Here is a 15,950-nt window from a genome sequence, read left to right as displayed (position 1 = left end):
TCGTCAGTGACTTGCTTAATGTTGCAGTAGTATGACTGGTCCTTTGACCTGTGATGCTTCGGCTACTCACAATGATGTTATTGTAGTTTGACTACATATATACATGGTCTCTAGTCATATGGGTCCTTGTAGCGTAGATTGGCTGCAGTAGGTTCACTGTAGAAGTAGGGTATGCACCTACATAGAATCTATCGACCTTGATAGATGAGGAGTGATCCTATGAGATTTATAAGACTGAGTTCTAAGACCTTGGCCAGGGCAGTACAGTGGAGAAAGAGTTTTCCACTCTCGAACTGAAGTCGAATAAATCTTGATGGTCGATGATCCCTAGTGAGTTGAGATGGAATTATTTCAACCCATTGAAAGAAGTTTTCAATGATATTGTGATAGAGATCGCAATATATCTCACTACCAGACAGAATAGAACCTATGGGGTCACACACATTAGAGGTATTGACCGATCTGATGGTTGAATGTGATTAGGAATCAGAAATAATCAATTTGATTGATAATTTGTTGACTCGCTAAAGGTTAGTGAGTTAAAGAAGGAATAATTGCAATCGGATTGTAATTTAATTTAATTAATTGGATATAATTAATTAGACTTGATCAAGAGTCCTACTTGGAGTAGGATTCTAAGAGTTCTAATTGGATTATGATTTCAAATTAAATTAGTGTCCTACTTAGAGTAGGATTTCTAGAGTCCTAATTGGATTAAGGACTGAAATTTTAATAAGTCCTAATTAGATTAGGATTTCTTAAGTCCTAATTAATTTAATCTAATTAATCTAATGACTCCTAATTAGATTAGGATTGAAGAGTTCAATTGATTCACGGTTCAATTAAATCCTAATTGGATTAGGATTTGGAGGAAATTGAAATGGATGCAAATCCTATTTTGAATAGGATTGAATCCTAGCACTAGACCTTACCCAATCCCCACTTAATTTGATTAAGTGGGGCTGACCAAAGGGGATTAGAGGGAGGGGCATATGCCCCTCCCTTGGCCGATGGCGTGAGGGAAAAAGGAGGGGCGTATGCCCCTCCTATTTTGAAAAATGAAAGGATAAAGATGAGCTCCTAAAATTTAGGAGCTCATCTCTATCCTCACACACCATAAAAAGAGGGGTTCAAAGAGGCTACAATTTTTTATGATATTTTTCCTTCATTTAGCCGTGAATAAGAGCTCCTCTCTTGCTCCTTTCATCCGCCATCAGCAAGAAGAGAAGAAGAGGAGGCGTGCATCTCCTCTTGGACCTTCTTCCTTGGTTCTAGCTCATGGAAAAGAAAAGGCTGCGAAGAGCCTTGTATTCTTCTTCCTAGATTCCTTCTTCTTCTTCCTCTTCTCAAGGCAATCAAGAGTTGATTCAAATGAGAGGATCTTAGCCATCTAAAGCTATCTCTACAAGGGAGCTAGCACCCCGGGAGATACGAGAGCTTCGATCGGTTCACTACTTCGTGTGGATACCCGTAGAGGCCGGACGCGTGTGCGGCTTCTATCGAACCTTCAACAAATCCACGAATATCAGATTTGTGGAGACCATCTACCTGCCCAAGGTGAAGATCTGATCTTCCTAATGATGTAAAATGTTTAAAAGAATTTAATCCTAATCTATCTACAAACGATAATTTAAAAATACGTTCATGCGATGAACGGAATCTCGCGCATGCCCTTCCGCTGCAGATCTGAAATTTTTTTTGAATTTTTTGCGGCATGTGAGGGATCCTAACAGTGGTTCAGAGCCATGGTTATATAGATTAAGATTAGGATTAATCATTAAAGGCATTTTAGATCTGAAATTTAAAAGATTATGCTTGCTGAAATTTTCTGCATGCAGAATTTTCAGCTTGCTGATTTTTTTGTATGTTGATTTTTGCATGCTTAGATTAATGATTCTATTGCTTTGATAATCTGATTACAAATGTTTAGAATCATATCTTGCATAATCAGCAAGTCATGAGATAAAATAATCAGTTAAATTATAAATCTGAAAATAATATTTATGCATGAGATGTGAATGGTGATGATCATGGATGGACCCTTTTGAATATGCTGAAATATTCTGCGATGTTCTATGATGCTATGTGATGGCATGTAATTTTAATTTTCAGATGCCTGTGTGCATCTTAAATTCATGTATTAGAGACCTGCGTGTCTCATAAAAAAAGGGTTGTAATTTATTCTTTTATTTTTTAATTTTTATCGGGGATATAATCTGTGATGTGGGTTGTACGTCAATGGTTGATCGGTGCATGCCTCTACAAGCACGATTTGCGCGGATCGAGATCAAGGGTTGATTGAAGATGGATCAAAGAGTTGATCACAATTGGACCTAGGGGATCAAGATCGAGTCAAAAGTTAAAGACGATCAAACCAATTGACGTGCATGTGCTTGTAAAATGACCCCATCCTGGATCCATGATCATCACCAGTTATATTTATTTGTTGATATTATGCATGGATGTTTATGCTTATGTCTATGCGGATAGATATATATTTACATGAGATGTGAATAGTCGATCGAGAAAGACCTAAATACAAACTTCCTCAATCAGTCAAGAGTGAACCAACATGAGCTAGTCATATTAGATTAATTAATCTAATTGGTGTCTAGGCAAGCCTAAAAGGTGGTTACTTAATTAGGACCTTACTTTCTGAGTAAGAGGAGCCTCCCACCTGCTTACCTGGCCAATTGCTCGATTACCTCTTATGAAGAACTCAAAGTTGCAAATACTAAGACATGATTATGCAATATTAAGTCCATAGGTCTTCCACCGTAGTAGAGTTGCTAAGGTCTTTCTGGTGTTGATTTGTCTCGGCTGGACACAGTAGGCAAGTTGCATCGGGGGACTAGACCTCTCTATTAGACATAAGATGTTGCGGGGTAAAGGTGGGGTTGAGCGCCAATAACTGTTAGGTGAGGATCCAATGACGACTTTATTTCTGCGGTTATATGGTAGGTCTGACTTAACTAAGGAATGGGGCCAATAACTGTTAGGTGAGGTCTTCATAACTTAGAGACCAAGTACCACTGCAATTTGCTTAAGAAGCATTGTACAAGAGTTATACACTCATCCATTTATATGTCACCAATAACTGTTAGGTGAGGCGGCATGTAAATCGGTGGGACCGCAGTACCCACTAGAAACCCTAGTCGCATAGGGTTTTCATTTCTCCATCAGGGGAGTATGAGGGATTCGAGAAAATAGTGGGAGCACATTTGTTTTAAAAGTTTCTAGAACAAATTAAGATCAAGTACAAAGTCTAACTAGAATCTTTACTCTCTATAGATCACAATGTCAGCTTCGAACCTTTTGACTTGTATCTTTGAGACCAATCGACTGACCAGAACCAATTACAAAGACTGGCTTAGAAACCTCAAAATTGTTCTGAGTTGCGAGAAAATAGGCTATGTGCTCGAGAATGATATCCTAAGGTTACCATCACGTCTGACTGATGATCAGCATGAGACGCATGAAAAATGGACGGACGATGACATTAGGATCAAGTGCTACATCATGGCATCCATGAATAATGAACTTCAATATCAGCATGAGAATATGAAGACTGCTAGGGAGATACTGGCACACCTGCAAGAGTTGTATGGTGAGCAAAGCTGCATAGCACGCTTTGAAGTGTTCAAGAGGCTCCTCAAGGCAAAGATGCACGAGGAGCAGTCTGTCCATGATCACTGTCTGACTATGATCAAGGATCTAGAGGAGCTTGAGAAGCTCAGTATGACTATGCACAAGGAATTGCAAATAGATTTGATCCTGTAGTCCCTTCCTGATTCATTTGGGCAGTTTATAGTAAACTACCATATAAATAAGATTGAATACACTAAGACTGAATTGTTGAATATGTTGGTAACTGCTGAAGGGGCCTTGAAAGATTTAAGGGGCTCTGTTTTTACTGCTGAGATGACTTCTGTTTCCAAGAGAAAGTCTACTTGGAAGAAAAAGAACTGCAAAGAAGCAGAAGAAAGACAAGAAGTCAAAGAAGGAATTTCATAAGAAAAAGGCTAATGACAAAGGAAAATGTTTCCACTGCAACGTCGATGGTCACTGGAAAAGGAACTGCCCTTCATACCTCGAGAGCCTGAAGAATAAAAAGGTAGACACACCTTCAAAAGGTCTGTTAGACTTGCTCGTAATTGAAACCTACTTTACGGTTTCTTCTACTTCTAGTTGGGTTATAAATTCTGGTTCTAGTGCTCATTTGTGGCGAGAAAGAGGCATTCGCTACGGTCTAAAGGAAAGTAGGAGGCTGGCGGAAGGTGCAGTAATCCTTCGGGTTGGCAACGGGGCAAGAGTTGTTGCTGTAGCTGTGGGCACCTATCCTCTGCGACTACCGTCTGGTTTTAGTTTATTGCTTAAAATCTGTTATTATGTCCCTGCTGCTAGCAGGAATTTAATTTTTGTTTCGAGTTTAGCACAGGATGGTCATGTTTTTACATTTGATAAAGACTGATGTTCTATTTATTTCAGAAATAAATTAGTTGCACGTAGTTTCATGATTGACAGTCTCTATCACTTACATGTCGATGTGTCTGTGAATGTGTCTGAGCAAGTAGTGAGTGCCATAGGATCCAAAAGATCCAGAGATGAGATAAACTAGAAGTATTTGTGGCACCTCAGGCTTGGCCATATTAGAGAGGACAGAATGAATAAAATGGAGAAAGATGGGCTTCTCAGCTCATTGACTTCCGAGTTATATCCAGTTTGCGAGTCCTGTCTTCAAGAAAATATGGCTAGACTACCCTTTGTGGGACATGGGGAGAGGACCACTGGAATACTTACCCTGGTTCATACTGATGTGTGTGGCCCATTCGATGTGCTAGCCAGGGACCGTTATTCGTACTTCATTACCTTTACCGATGATTATTCACGATATGGGTATGTGTATCTTATGAGACACAAATCTGAATCTTTTGAAAAGTTCAAAGAGTTCAGAAATGAAGTAGAAAAACAAACTGAAAAAGCTCTTAAGGCTCTTTGAACAGATCGAGGAGGAGAATACCTTAGTGGGAAATTTCGGGACTATCTCAAGGAAAATGGCATAGTCTCACAATGGACGCCTTCGGGTACACCTCAACTCAACGGGGTGTCAAAAAGGAGGAATCAGACTCTATTAGATATGGTCTGATCCATGATGAGCTTCACTGATTTACCTATGTTTCTTTGGGGAGATGCCTTACTTACCGTAATTTACTTATTGAATAGAGTACCCTCTAAATCCGTTCCTACTACACCGTATGAGATATGGCATTGTAAGAAGTCGAGTCTTGGTCATCTTAAGATTTAGATGTGTCCGGCCCACGTCAAGCGACTACAGGCGGATAAGTTAGAGGCTAGGACTATAAGTGCTCGTTTTATTGGATATCCTAAAGAGTTATTAGGATACAATTTTTACATCTCAGAGGATCATAATGTGTTTGTGAGCCGACATGTCATCTTCTTGGAAAAACAGTTTATCCTTGATAGAGGCAGTGGGAGGAAAATTGAGCTTGAAGAGAGAGTCTCTGAAAAGCAAAAGAGTCATGGAACCTACAGAACCTATTCACATAGAGCCAGTACACGAAGTTCCTCCTCCACCTCGTAGATCTAGTAGGGTCTCCCATCCTCCTGATAGATACTTAGGTATGCTTATAGAGGATACCGAGGGAATGTTCCTTATGGAAGATAGGGAACACGTACAGGATCCCAATACCTACAATAAGGCGATATCATATATCAATTCCGAGAAATGGCTGGAAGCCATGAAGTCAGAGATAGACTCCATGTATTCCAATCAAGTATGGACCTCAATAGATCCACAAGAAGGTATAATACCTATTGGATGTAAATGGATCTACAAAAGGAAGATAGGTTCGGATGGAAAGGTAGAGATCTATAAGGCAAGGCTAGTGGCGAAAGGGTATAGTCAGCGCGAAGGCATTGACTATCAGGAGATCTTTTCATCTGAACCATGCTGAAATCCATTCGAACATTGCTTGCCATTGCAGCATTTCATGATTATGAAATATGGCAAATGGATGTAAAAACTGCTTTCCTGAATGGATATCTTGATGAAGATATCTATATAGAGCAGCCTTTGGGTTTCACTTCCAGTGATGGAGATCACAAAGTCTGCAAGCTGCAAAGATCCATCTATGGACTAAAGCAAGCATCTCGGAGTTGGAACACTCGTTTCAATGATGCAATCAAATCGTTTGATTTCATCAAGAACGAAGAGGAACCATGTGTTTACAAGAAGGTTAGTGGGAGTGCCGTTGTGTTCCTCGTACTGTACATGGACGACATCCTTCTGATTGGAAATGATATTCTCATGCTAACCTCAATCAAGGTCTGGTTGTCAAAAGAGTTCTCCATGAAAGATCTTGGGGAAGCATCCTATATTTTGGGGATTAAGGTCTATAGAGATAGATCTAAAATGATGCTTGGCCTATCATAGAAAATGTACATAGAGGAGGTGCTGAAAAGGTTCAGCATGGAAAACTCCAAAAGGTGTCTATTACCCCTTGGGCATGGGATTCATCTCTCCAAGAAGATATGCCCCAACGCATCTGAAGAGATTCAATGCATGAGCAGGATCCCTTATGGTTCGGCAATAGGGAGCCTTATGTATGCAATGCTATGTACACGACCTGATATAGCCCTTGCTGTGAGTGTCACTAGCAGATATCAGTCGAATCCAGACGAAGAGTACTGGACAGCTGTGAAGAACATTCTTAAGTACTTAAGAAGAACTAAAGATTTGTTCTTGGTTTTTGGAGGAGCATCAGAGTTAAAGGTAGAAGGATACACAGATTCAGACTTTATGACTGATATTGATGATAGAAAGTCTACATCTGGATATATGTTCTTGTGCAATGGTGGTACGGTAAATTAGAAAAGTTCCAAACAACCGATCATTGCTGATTCTACCATGGAAGCTGAGTATATCGCCGCTTCTGAAGCTGCAAAGGAAGCCTTCTGGTTCAAGAAATTTATTGCAGAGCTAGATGTAATGCCATCAGATACCATCACACTCTGCTGCGATAATAATGGCGCCATAGCTCTTGCTAAGGAGCCAAGGTCTCATCATAAGTCCAAGCACATAGAGCGGCGCTTTCACCTCATACGCGACTACCTTGAGAAGAAATATGTTGAGGTGTAGAGAGTAGACTCCGCGGACAATGTGGCGGACCCATTCACTAAGCAGCTAAGTTAGCAAAAGATAGAAGTACATCTTGAGAAGATGGGACTTAGATACATGACTGATTGGCTTTAGTGCAAGTAGGAGATTGTTAGATATATGCACTAGAAGCCAATCTGGCTGACACATTATTAATTCTGGAACATAGTTTTGTACTTGACTTTATTATTATTGATTAATAAATGGGCATTCTTTTCATTCATATTGTTTATGTGTCTATGAATCGTCCAAGGAATTAATAAGATGATGATACATACTCTCAAGAGTTGAGAATTTGAGCCATATATCATTGGTGATTAATTTCTAAATGCTCATGATCAATGGATCATCACGAGGACGGTGATCGATCCGATAAGATCAGTGTACGGATCGCTTTTCTTATGGATGGACGAGACTCGAGTCCACAGTGTAGGGACACTGGGGTGATAGCGCAGGTGCTTGTTAGAGAATAAGGGTACTGAGCGTGATTAAGACAAGAAGTCACTTGGATGTCTATCCACTCGTCAGTGATTTGCTTGATGTTGCAGTAGTATGACTGGTTCTTTAACCTGCGATGCTTCGGCTACTCACAGTGAGGTTATTGTAGTTTGACTATACATATATATGGTCTCTAGTCATATGGGTTCTTGTAGTGTAGATTGGCTGCAGTAGGTTCACTGTAGGAGTAGGGTATGCACCTACATGAAATTTATCGACCTTGATAGATGAGGAGTAATCCTATGAGATTTATAAGACTGAGTTCTAAGACCTTGGCCAGGGCAGTATATAAGTAGAGAAAGAGTTTTCCACTCTCGAACTCAAATCGAATAAATCTAGATACATGACAGACGACGGGGTTTGACGAGTTATCCATGACCTTCGATCTGTAGGGATCCACGATAGAGGAACTGTATCATACGATAACTGCACCTATAGGGTTCCTCATTCCATTCTGCTGGGTAGCCACTACATGCTGCTAGGTGTCACTGGTGGATGGTGAGACTCACAGGGACCATCCTGATGGTCGATGATCCCTAGTGAGTTGAGTTGGAATTGTTTCAACCCATTGAAAGAAGTTTTCAATTATATTGTGATAGAGATCACAATATATCTGACTACCAGACATAATAGAACTTATGAGGTCACACACATTAGAGGTATTGACCGATCCGATGGTTGAATGTGATTAGGAATCACAAATAATTAATTTGATTGATAATTTGTTGACTTCCTAAAGGTTAGTGAGTTAAAAAAAGAATAATTGTAATCGGATTGTAATTTAATTTAATTAATTGGATATAATTAATTAGACTTGATCACGAGTCCTACTTGGAGTATGATTCTAAAATTCCTAATTGGATTAGGATTTCAAATTAAATTAGAGTCCTACTTGGAGTAGGATTTCTAGAGTCCTTATTGGATTAGGACTGAAATTTTAATAAGTCCTAATTAATTTAATCTAATTAATCTAATGACTCCTAATTAGATTAGGATTGAAGAGTTCAATTGAGTCATGGTTCAATTAAATCCTAATTGGATTAGGATTTGGAGGAAATTGAAATGGGTGCAAATCCTATTTTGAATAGGATTGAATCCTAGCACTAGACCTAACCCAATCCCCACTTAATTTGATTAAGTGGGGCTGACTAAAGGGGATTAGAGGGAGGGGCGTATGCCCCTCCCTTGGCTGATGGCGTGAGGGAAAAAGGAGGGGCGTACGCCCCTCCTATTTTGAAAAATGAAAGGATAAAGATGAGCTCCTAAAATTTAGGAGCTTATCTCTATCCTCACACACCATAAAAAGAGGGGTACAAAGGGGCTACGAATTTTTATGGTATTTTTTCTTCATTCAGCCGTGAACAAGAGCTCCTCTCTTCCTCCTTTCATCCGCCATCAGCAAGAAGAAAAGAAGAGGAGGCGTGCATCTCCTCTTGGACCTTCTTCCTTGGTTCTAGCGCATGGAAAAGAAAAGGCTGCGAAGAGCCTTGTATTCTTCTTCCTAGATTCCTTCTTCTTCTTCTTCCTCTTCTCAAGACAATCAAGAGTTGATTCAAAGGAGAGGATCTCAACCATCTAAAGTAATCTCTGCAAGGGAGCTAGCACCCCGGGGAGATACGAGAGCTTTGATAGGTTCACTACTTCGTGTGGATATCTGTAGAGGTCGGACGCATGTGCGGCTTCCATCGAACCTTCAACAAATTCACGAATATCAGATTTGCGGAGACCATCTATCCGCACAAGATGAAGATCTGATCTTCCTAATGATATAAAATGTTTAAAAGAATTTAATCGTAATCTATCTACAAACGATGATTTAAAAATACGTTTATGTGATGATGGGATCTCGCGCATGCCCTTCCGCTGCAAATCTGAAATTTTTTTTGAATTTTCTGTGGCATGTGAGGGATCCTAACAGGATGTACATGTATAATGAAGATTTGAGGAGGCTCTAGTAAAAAGAGGTACCTTGCTTTGTATAGAAGATGGTAGAAAAAAGAAGGGAAGACATAAAGTAACAAGGAATGGGGGTTGTGAGAAAGGATATAGAGAAAATTGGAATAACATCAGTTTGGTGAATGAGGATCCATAAAGCCGATCTCTATTAGTTGAGAAAAGTCTTGTTGATTATGATTATGATTATAAAAATTCTTCCTTTAGAAGCTAATTACATAAAGATTTTTTACTTCATTGGGAATATGAATCTTTTTGATGTTAGGAGCGCTACCATCCAGTTTACCTCAAAAATTATGAATTTGCAAATGAATTTATTATAAAGATATTGGGACTATGAAATGCAATGATTTCCATCATTTCTATACTCGAAAATAACATCATTAATCAGATTTCTTCTAGACAATACTAGACATAATTTCTCCACAATTATCACAACAAACAGCAATGACATCATCTTAATTTTATTAAGAACAATTGTGAGGCCCAGCCTGTAAAGTCATGCCAACCTGAAAGGCATCAAGTAGCCCAACCACAAGGTTGGAGCCTTGTTAGAGTTGGAGGAGACCGACTCCCAACTCCACCCCAAACTTTACTGGAGGCTAGGAAACCTTAGCCTTTGTGGCTATTTAAACCCCTAAACCCCTCCCCATGAATCTCCATTGAGCACTCCCTCTCTCTTCTCTCTCTTCGCTGATTTCTTTTCTTGCATTGCCACCTTTTTCCTCACCCTTACAATGGCCTGCTCATTGGAGATGAGATATACCACTATCTCCACCTCTCCAACTCTCCTCCTTCCTGCTTGTCATTATGCCATCACCATCGATTGAGTATCTGTTGAGAAACTAATGGATTCACCTTTTATGCTTATCTCCTATTTTAGTGATCTTTCCCCTATTTCAACTCGAAGATATCTCCCTCTTCTCCCTTGGTCTAGCCTTCTCAATGGCCTTGTGCTTAGATGCCAAAGCCATTGATGCCGGTCAATGCCGAGGCTCGTCCTGATGCCAAGCCAGGACCCCTATTTCGGCCTCTATTTTCCTCTTTTTTATTCTTCTTCTTCTTCTCTTCTTGTTCTAGTCACCATTGTCGTCTGTTGGTGCCTATTGCTGGTCTTTTGATAGTCATCCACTGGCGCTACTATGGGACCATCACCCTCATTTTTTTCATGCTCTTTCCTAAAAGAGGCCATGACAAGACCCCTCTCTATTTCTCGTGCACTCTTTTTCCCTCTCTTTCTCTCTCTCTCTCTCTCTTTCTCTTCATGTATTCTCCGTGGATGTTAGTAGAGCATGCCTTTTCTCTCCCTTTCTCCCTCTCTTTGCCCCTTGATTGATCCATGTGGATCGACATATCGGCTGGCATCACTAGATCTCGCCATTAATAACTTTTGTCACGATATTTTTGGACTACTTGAACTCACATTTTCCAAAGTGATTGGTTGAATTAACTAGATTAGATTGATCCAAGTTGATCCAAGTTGTTGGGCACCACACCAGCCAGTCTTGTTCTTTCTCCACCTCTTCCTCATATTTCTCCACAGCTACCTTATTCTCTTTGCAATTTTCTCTAATTGTTAGTTTTGATACTATGTAGTGGTATTGAGTACTTGGAATTGTACTTTAGAATTTTTCATGGCCATATTTTGATAAATATAACTTTGGAAATTAGGTTCTAAAGAAAATTTTTGGAATTATTGGATTTATTTGCTAAGTATGCTCATAAGGTAAATAATGATACATATTTTCTAGATTTTTCAATTATTTACTTTGAGTAAATATTGATATCAAATAAATAATAAATTGATTAACATGCAAATAATGAATTTTATGAACTTTTGTTTTAAAAGGAAAATAAATTGAATATGTTATTTTCTTACCAAATATTATGCATATATGTTTAGAAGTCTTTTGTTGAATGTGCGTATTGCTTAAAATTATATATATATATATATATATATATATATATATATATATATATATATATATATATATATATATATATATGTTTTATAAATAGCTTTGCTACATTTTGAATTTTGGACTTTGAGCTTGACTATATAGACCTTGCTAGTTAGGTTATGCATTGATATTTTAATTGTTTTAAAACTCATTATTGTAGCCTTGCTACATAGTATAAATGTGGTATTCTGACACACTCCTCAAAGCATAAGTACGACATATCCTATCCCACTCTGTAGGTATAAGTATAGTTTTCTAACCTACTCTATATGGTATAAGTATAGTATTATGTCTAACTCCATAGGATATAAGTTGAATTACGATATTTCGAATTTTTTTCTTATTCTTATGAATATGAATATAATTACTTGAACAGACATAAGAATTCTTGATTATGAAATTATTTTATTACATACAATAATTTTATTTATATACTTAGTATTAGCAAGAAAATCTATTTAATATATTACTTAAATTATCTAATTGAGGTATTCATCTAGTAGGCTATTGAGCTCATTATTTGTTCTTTTCTTTTTTTACAAATCCAGAGATCTAGTTGTTGAAGAGGTACGAAATGAGAGTGTAACTAGATGCATGAGTAGAATGCTTGGATAGTGTATAATTAGTATTTATCTTTTTAGTATAAATATTGGAAGCATCTTTATAGGTTTCTTTCTTTTATTTGACATTTGGACAATAGTTGATGTTAGATTATTGTGAATAAAATTCTTGAAGTTTCTTGTTTGTTTTGGGATTTTTAATTAATAAATTTGGATTTTAGTTGCTCTAATTTTATTCCATGGCTTTATTCTATTAAGATATCGTGATGGATCCCTCGCATGCTTGCAGGGTAATGCCCGACGAGTGTGCAACTATTGCCATGTCTCCAACTTGTTATTTCGGGTCGGAAATAAAGATTCGGAAATAAATCCCTTAATGGATGCTCAGTTAACCACCTAACATGCCAAAAACTTATAGAGCAATCATTATCAACCAAAAAGGAGTACCATGATAAAAATAGTCCCAAGCCTTAGGAATGCCTTTTCAAAATTTAGAAGCCATAGAAAAGTTGGTCCTGAGCTCGAAATACTTCTCCTATCATAATTAAAATAAACCAATGTGTTCTAAATATGAGCATCAGTATTCAAAAACTACTACTTAGAAACAAAGACTACATTAAAATTTTTGAAAATTTTTCCTCCAAGGCAACCCTGAACTTTTTCTTTGCACACTGATTTCCACTTTGCCAAACAAAACCCACTTTTCTCATAGCTGACACCTTTCTAGAAAAAGAAATTTTTCTGATTCAATCAATTCTATTTATAATCTAGTTAAGAGCCCGAAAAATAGATAGATGGTAGATAGGAAGATTAGAAAGAACTGACTATACCAAAGTAGGTCACCCATATTGACACGACTTTAAAAGACCAACCTGCTATAACCTCTTTTAATTTTTATCATGCCTGGTAACCAATCACCTCTCTCAATTAGTCCATATGGCCTCTAAGAAAGACCCGGATATTAAGTTGGAAAAGAAGAGCTCTTGCAATTTATTACATTAGCAAGCCAATTATCAGAGTTATTGTTTTCACCAAAATGAATAAGTTCATTTATGGAGAGATTTGCAGACCAGGGACTACTTCAAATAGATAGATCTGGTTGATATCATTCTTAAGAAACAACAAAGTATCATCTGCAAATTGTAGAAAAAGAATCTTGACATCATTATCAGGCACAAGTTGATTAACCAAATTATGTCAAGCATGATGAAGCATTTCGCTACAGCATCAGCAATGGATTCATTACCATTTCAATTAGGGTTCTTTCCAGAATATTAACATTTAAATTATTTTAGGTTACAAAAATAGGTGACAAAAATACAAACTGCAAAGATTTTTCTCTAGCGTTACAAATTTCCTTGTTTTCCCTACTTTTTTGATCAAACATATTGGAATTGCTTATTACCGTTGCAACCTGCCATTTTTATTGGGCACTAAGTTGCTTACAATTTTTTTTTTTTATAGTGAAAACGGCTACTCATTTTATATAACTCTAACATGAGTATATCCTGCTGGATCACGGAAAAGTAAGGAATACAAATGAAGAGGAACGTCCGATGCAGACGTTCAAAGAAAATTTCCGGAGTGCCGGGCGACAAAAGAGACGACTCAGTTGCTTACAATTTTGAAGTCATACCTTCTTTTCTATTTTAACAAAAAAGGGGTCCGGCCATCTTGTTTGAAATCTTATTGGTTTGCGTATCATAAGTATATGATATTGTTTTGGAGGCCATAACTGACTTGTAGTAACCATATTCTACCACAACTTTTGATTAAAGGGATCATATGTACCTTTAGAATGTAGCTGATTAAAAAGTCTTCTTCCTCTTCCTTTGCAGAACTTGGCTCCTACATATTCAGAAGGCAAAAAAATGTTCAAGTTATGAAACTTTCAAGAAAATAAAGCTAAATTTTTAACAAAAGAAATAAATACCTTCGCAACAGCATTTGTTTCTCTATCTTCATTTGTGCTTGATTCCATGTCTCTTTTAGGCACCTTTTCGGACGATTCTTTGAAAATGAAAACAATTGAGATTGAACTTAACGTATAAAGCACCTAAGAACTTGCAATCCATGTTTGAGGAAAATAATAGAAAATTTTAAATTATAGTTATATAAATGATAAAAAATGTATTAAAATAATGATTTTCTTATTCATTTATAGACTTTTTGTAATTTTTCATATTTATCTACTCTAACAAATACAGTAATTTATTACTTCCTTATTTATATGTAGTTGGTATTTCTACCTTTTAATTTATTTTCACTCATAAGATTTTTATGATGATATTTTGTTATTCATTTTACGATGATTTTACTTTCTATAGTTTATTTGTTACAGTAATCAAAGAATAAAAAAAGAGATATATTTTTTTTGGCATGATTTTACGGAAATGAAAATATTTTATTAGATTTTTCTTTATTTGTTACATATCTACGCTTGAGAGATGGACTTGGCTACATTCAATTAGATCTCTAGTCAAAATTGATTTGGTGTAGATGGAACAATGGGCATCTCATATTGATGATCCATGCATATGGATATGATCTACTATTTCTAAACTATTTGCACGGTAAAAATCATGTGATTTAGAAATTCATAGCTCATGCATCAAGTTGTTAAAATATTGAATAGTTTAAATAATATGAAATAATATATATTTTCTCGTCTACTTGATATACAACTAGGGGTCTCCAAGTTATATGAGTATTAGTGTGTAAATAATTTAGAGGTAGTAGATTGTATTCAATGGCTTGGATCATCTAGACTTGACCATATTTATTTGGAGATGCACTCGAGTTTAGCCAAATCTCTCTCTCTACCAAAGGAGAAAGGAGAGCCAGAAAGAAAGATTATTTGAGAGAGAAATTTGATTTGCTGGAGATTTTTTCAATATTATGATGAGGGTACCTTCGAGAGAGTGCGGGATTTAAGAGAGTTTCGATAGGGTTCTTTCAGAAAGAAAAACAACATATTTGTGAGATCACAGATATTAAATACATGGATCACTTGAGTCTTTGCTGCTCGAGAAAACAGCACGGTGCAATCTTCTGGTGGTTTTCTAGCATTTAGACTTTCAAAACGGTGTAATTAAAATAAAAATTAATTTGTAAGATGCAGCTACGTACACAAAGAAGTTTAGTAACAGCTCAGTCTAGCTACAATGCCTTCTATCATTAAAATAGTACGGATTATTATTATTTCCTCCAAAAATTATTGTTTGCTTTGAAGTCTTATTAAACTTGTGTTCGTTAAAGAATAAAAAGGATAGTATTTTTAAAAATTTGTAATTATATAATAATGGGTATGACAAGAATAAGAACCAGATTCTCTCACCAAATGCATCTTCAGCACTCATCATTTCTTTAGAAAACTCCAACGTTTCCCTTGCAGTCATCTCAGCATGGTGGAGATCATATTGGCCAATATATGTGCACATTCTTGGAGAAATGTAACGATTCATTATTTGTCCATTATATGTGACTCTTCCAGTGACCTAGATCAAGTAAAATTAATAAATACTAGCCAATAAACATAACAAAAGGTAAACAATATACCGTAGGCTAATGCACTTGCGTTCTTCCATTCTTAAGAGGCCTTTGTAAGCATTTACCTTTAATTTGGAATCTAATTTTCCAGACAAAGCTTTCAAGAATGTCGACTTTCCCGATCCGGGAGATCCAAGGATAAGAGTCATCCTAACATAAATTTATTAAAATAGAGAAATTAGTTTGATTTATTCACATTGTGAAAAGATAAGCTAAGAGAAATTCAAATATTGTAAATGAAACTAGAATTAT

General features: G+C 36.9%; 1 protein-coding gene across 1 annotated transcript in view; it reads right to left on the bottom strand.

The window, feature by feature from the left end:
- LOC103704782 (ABC transporter G family member 45-like) overlaps positions 1-15,950 on the bottom strand; it is a 79,542-nt gene that overhangs the window by 56,432 nt on the left and 7,160 nt on the right. The window contains exons 4-7 of the mRNA XM_008788216.4: positions 15,764-15,848; positions 15,487-15,646; positions 14,083-14,159; positions 13,941-13,997 (exon numbers count right to left, since the gene is read on the bottom strand). Of these exons, the coding sequence (XP_008786438.3) occupies positions 13,941-13,997; positions 14,083-14,159; positions 15,487-15,646; positions 15,764-15,848 (379 nt within the window). The remainder of the gene's footprint in view (positions 1-13,940; positions 13,998-14,082; positions 14,160-15,486; positions 15,647-15,763; positions 15,849-15,950) is intronic.

This window comes from Phoenix dactylifera, unplaced genomic scaffold (assembly GCF_009389715.1).
Source record: "Phoenix dactylifera cultivar Barhee BC4 unplaced genomic scaffold, palm_55x_up_171113_PBpolish2nd_filt_p 000288F, whole genome shotgun sequence".
NCBI lineage: Eukaryota > Viridiplantae > Streptophyta > Magnoliopsida > Arecales > Arecaceae > Phoenix > Phoenix dactylifera.
This window is presented reverse-complemented; position numbering and strand designations above follow the sequence as displayed.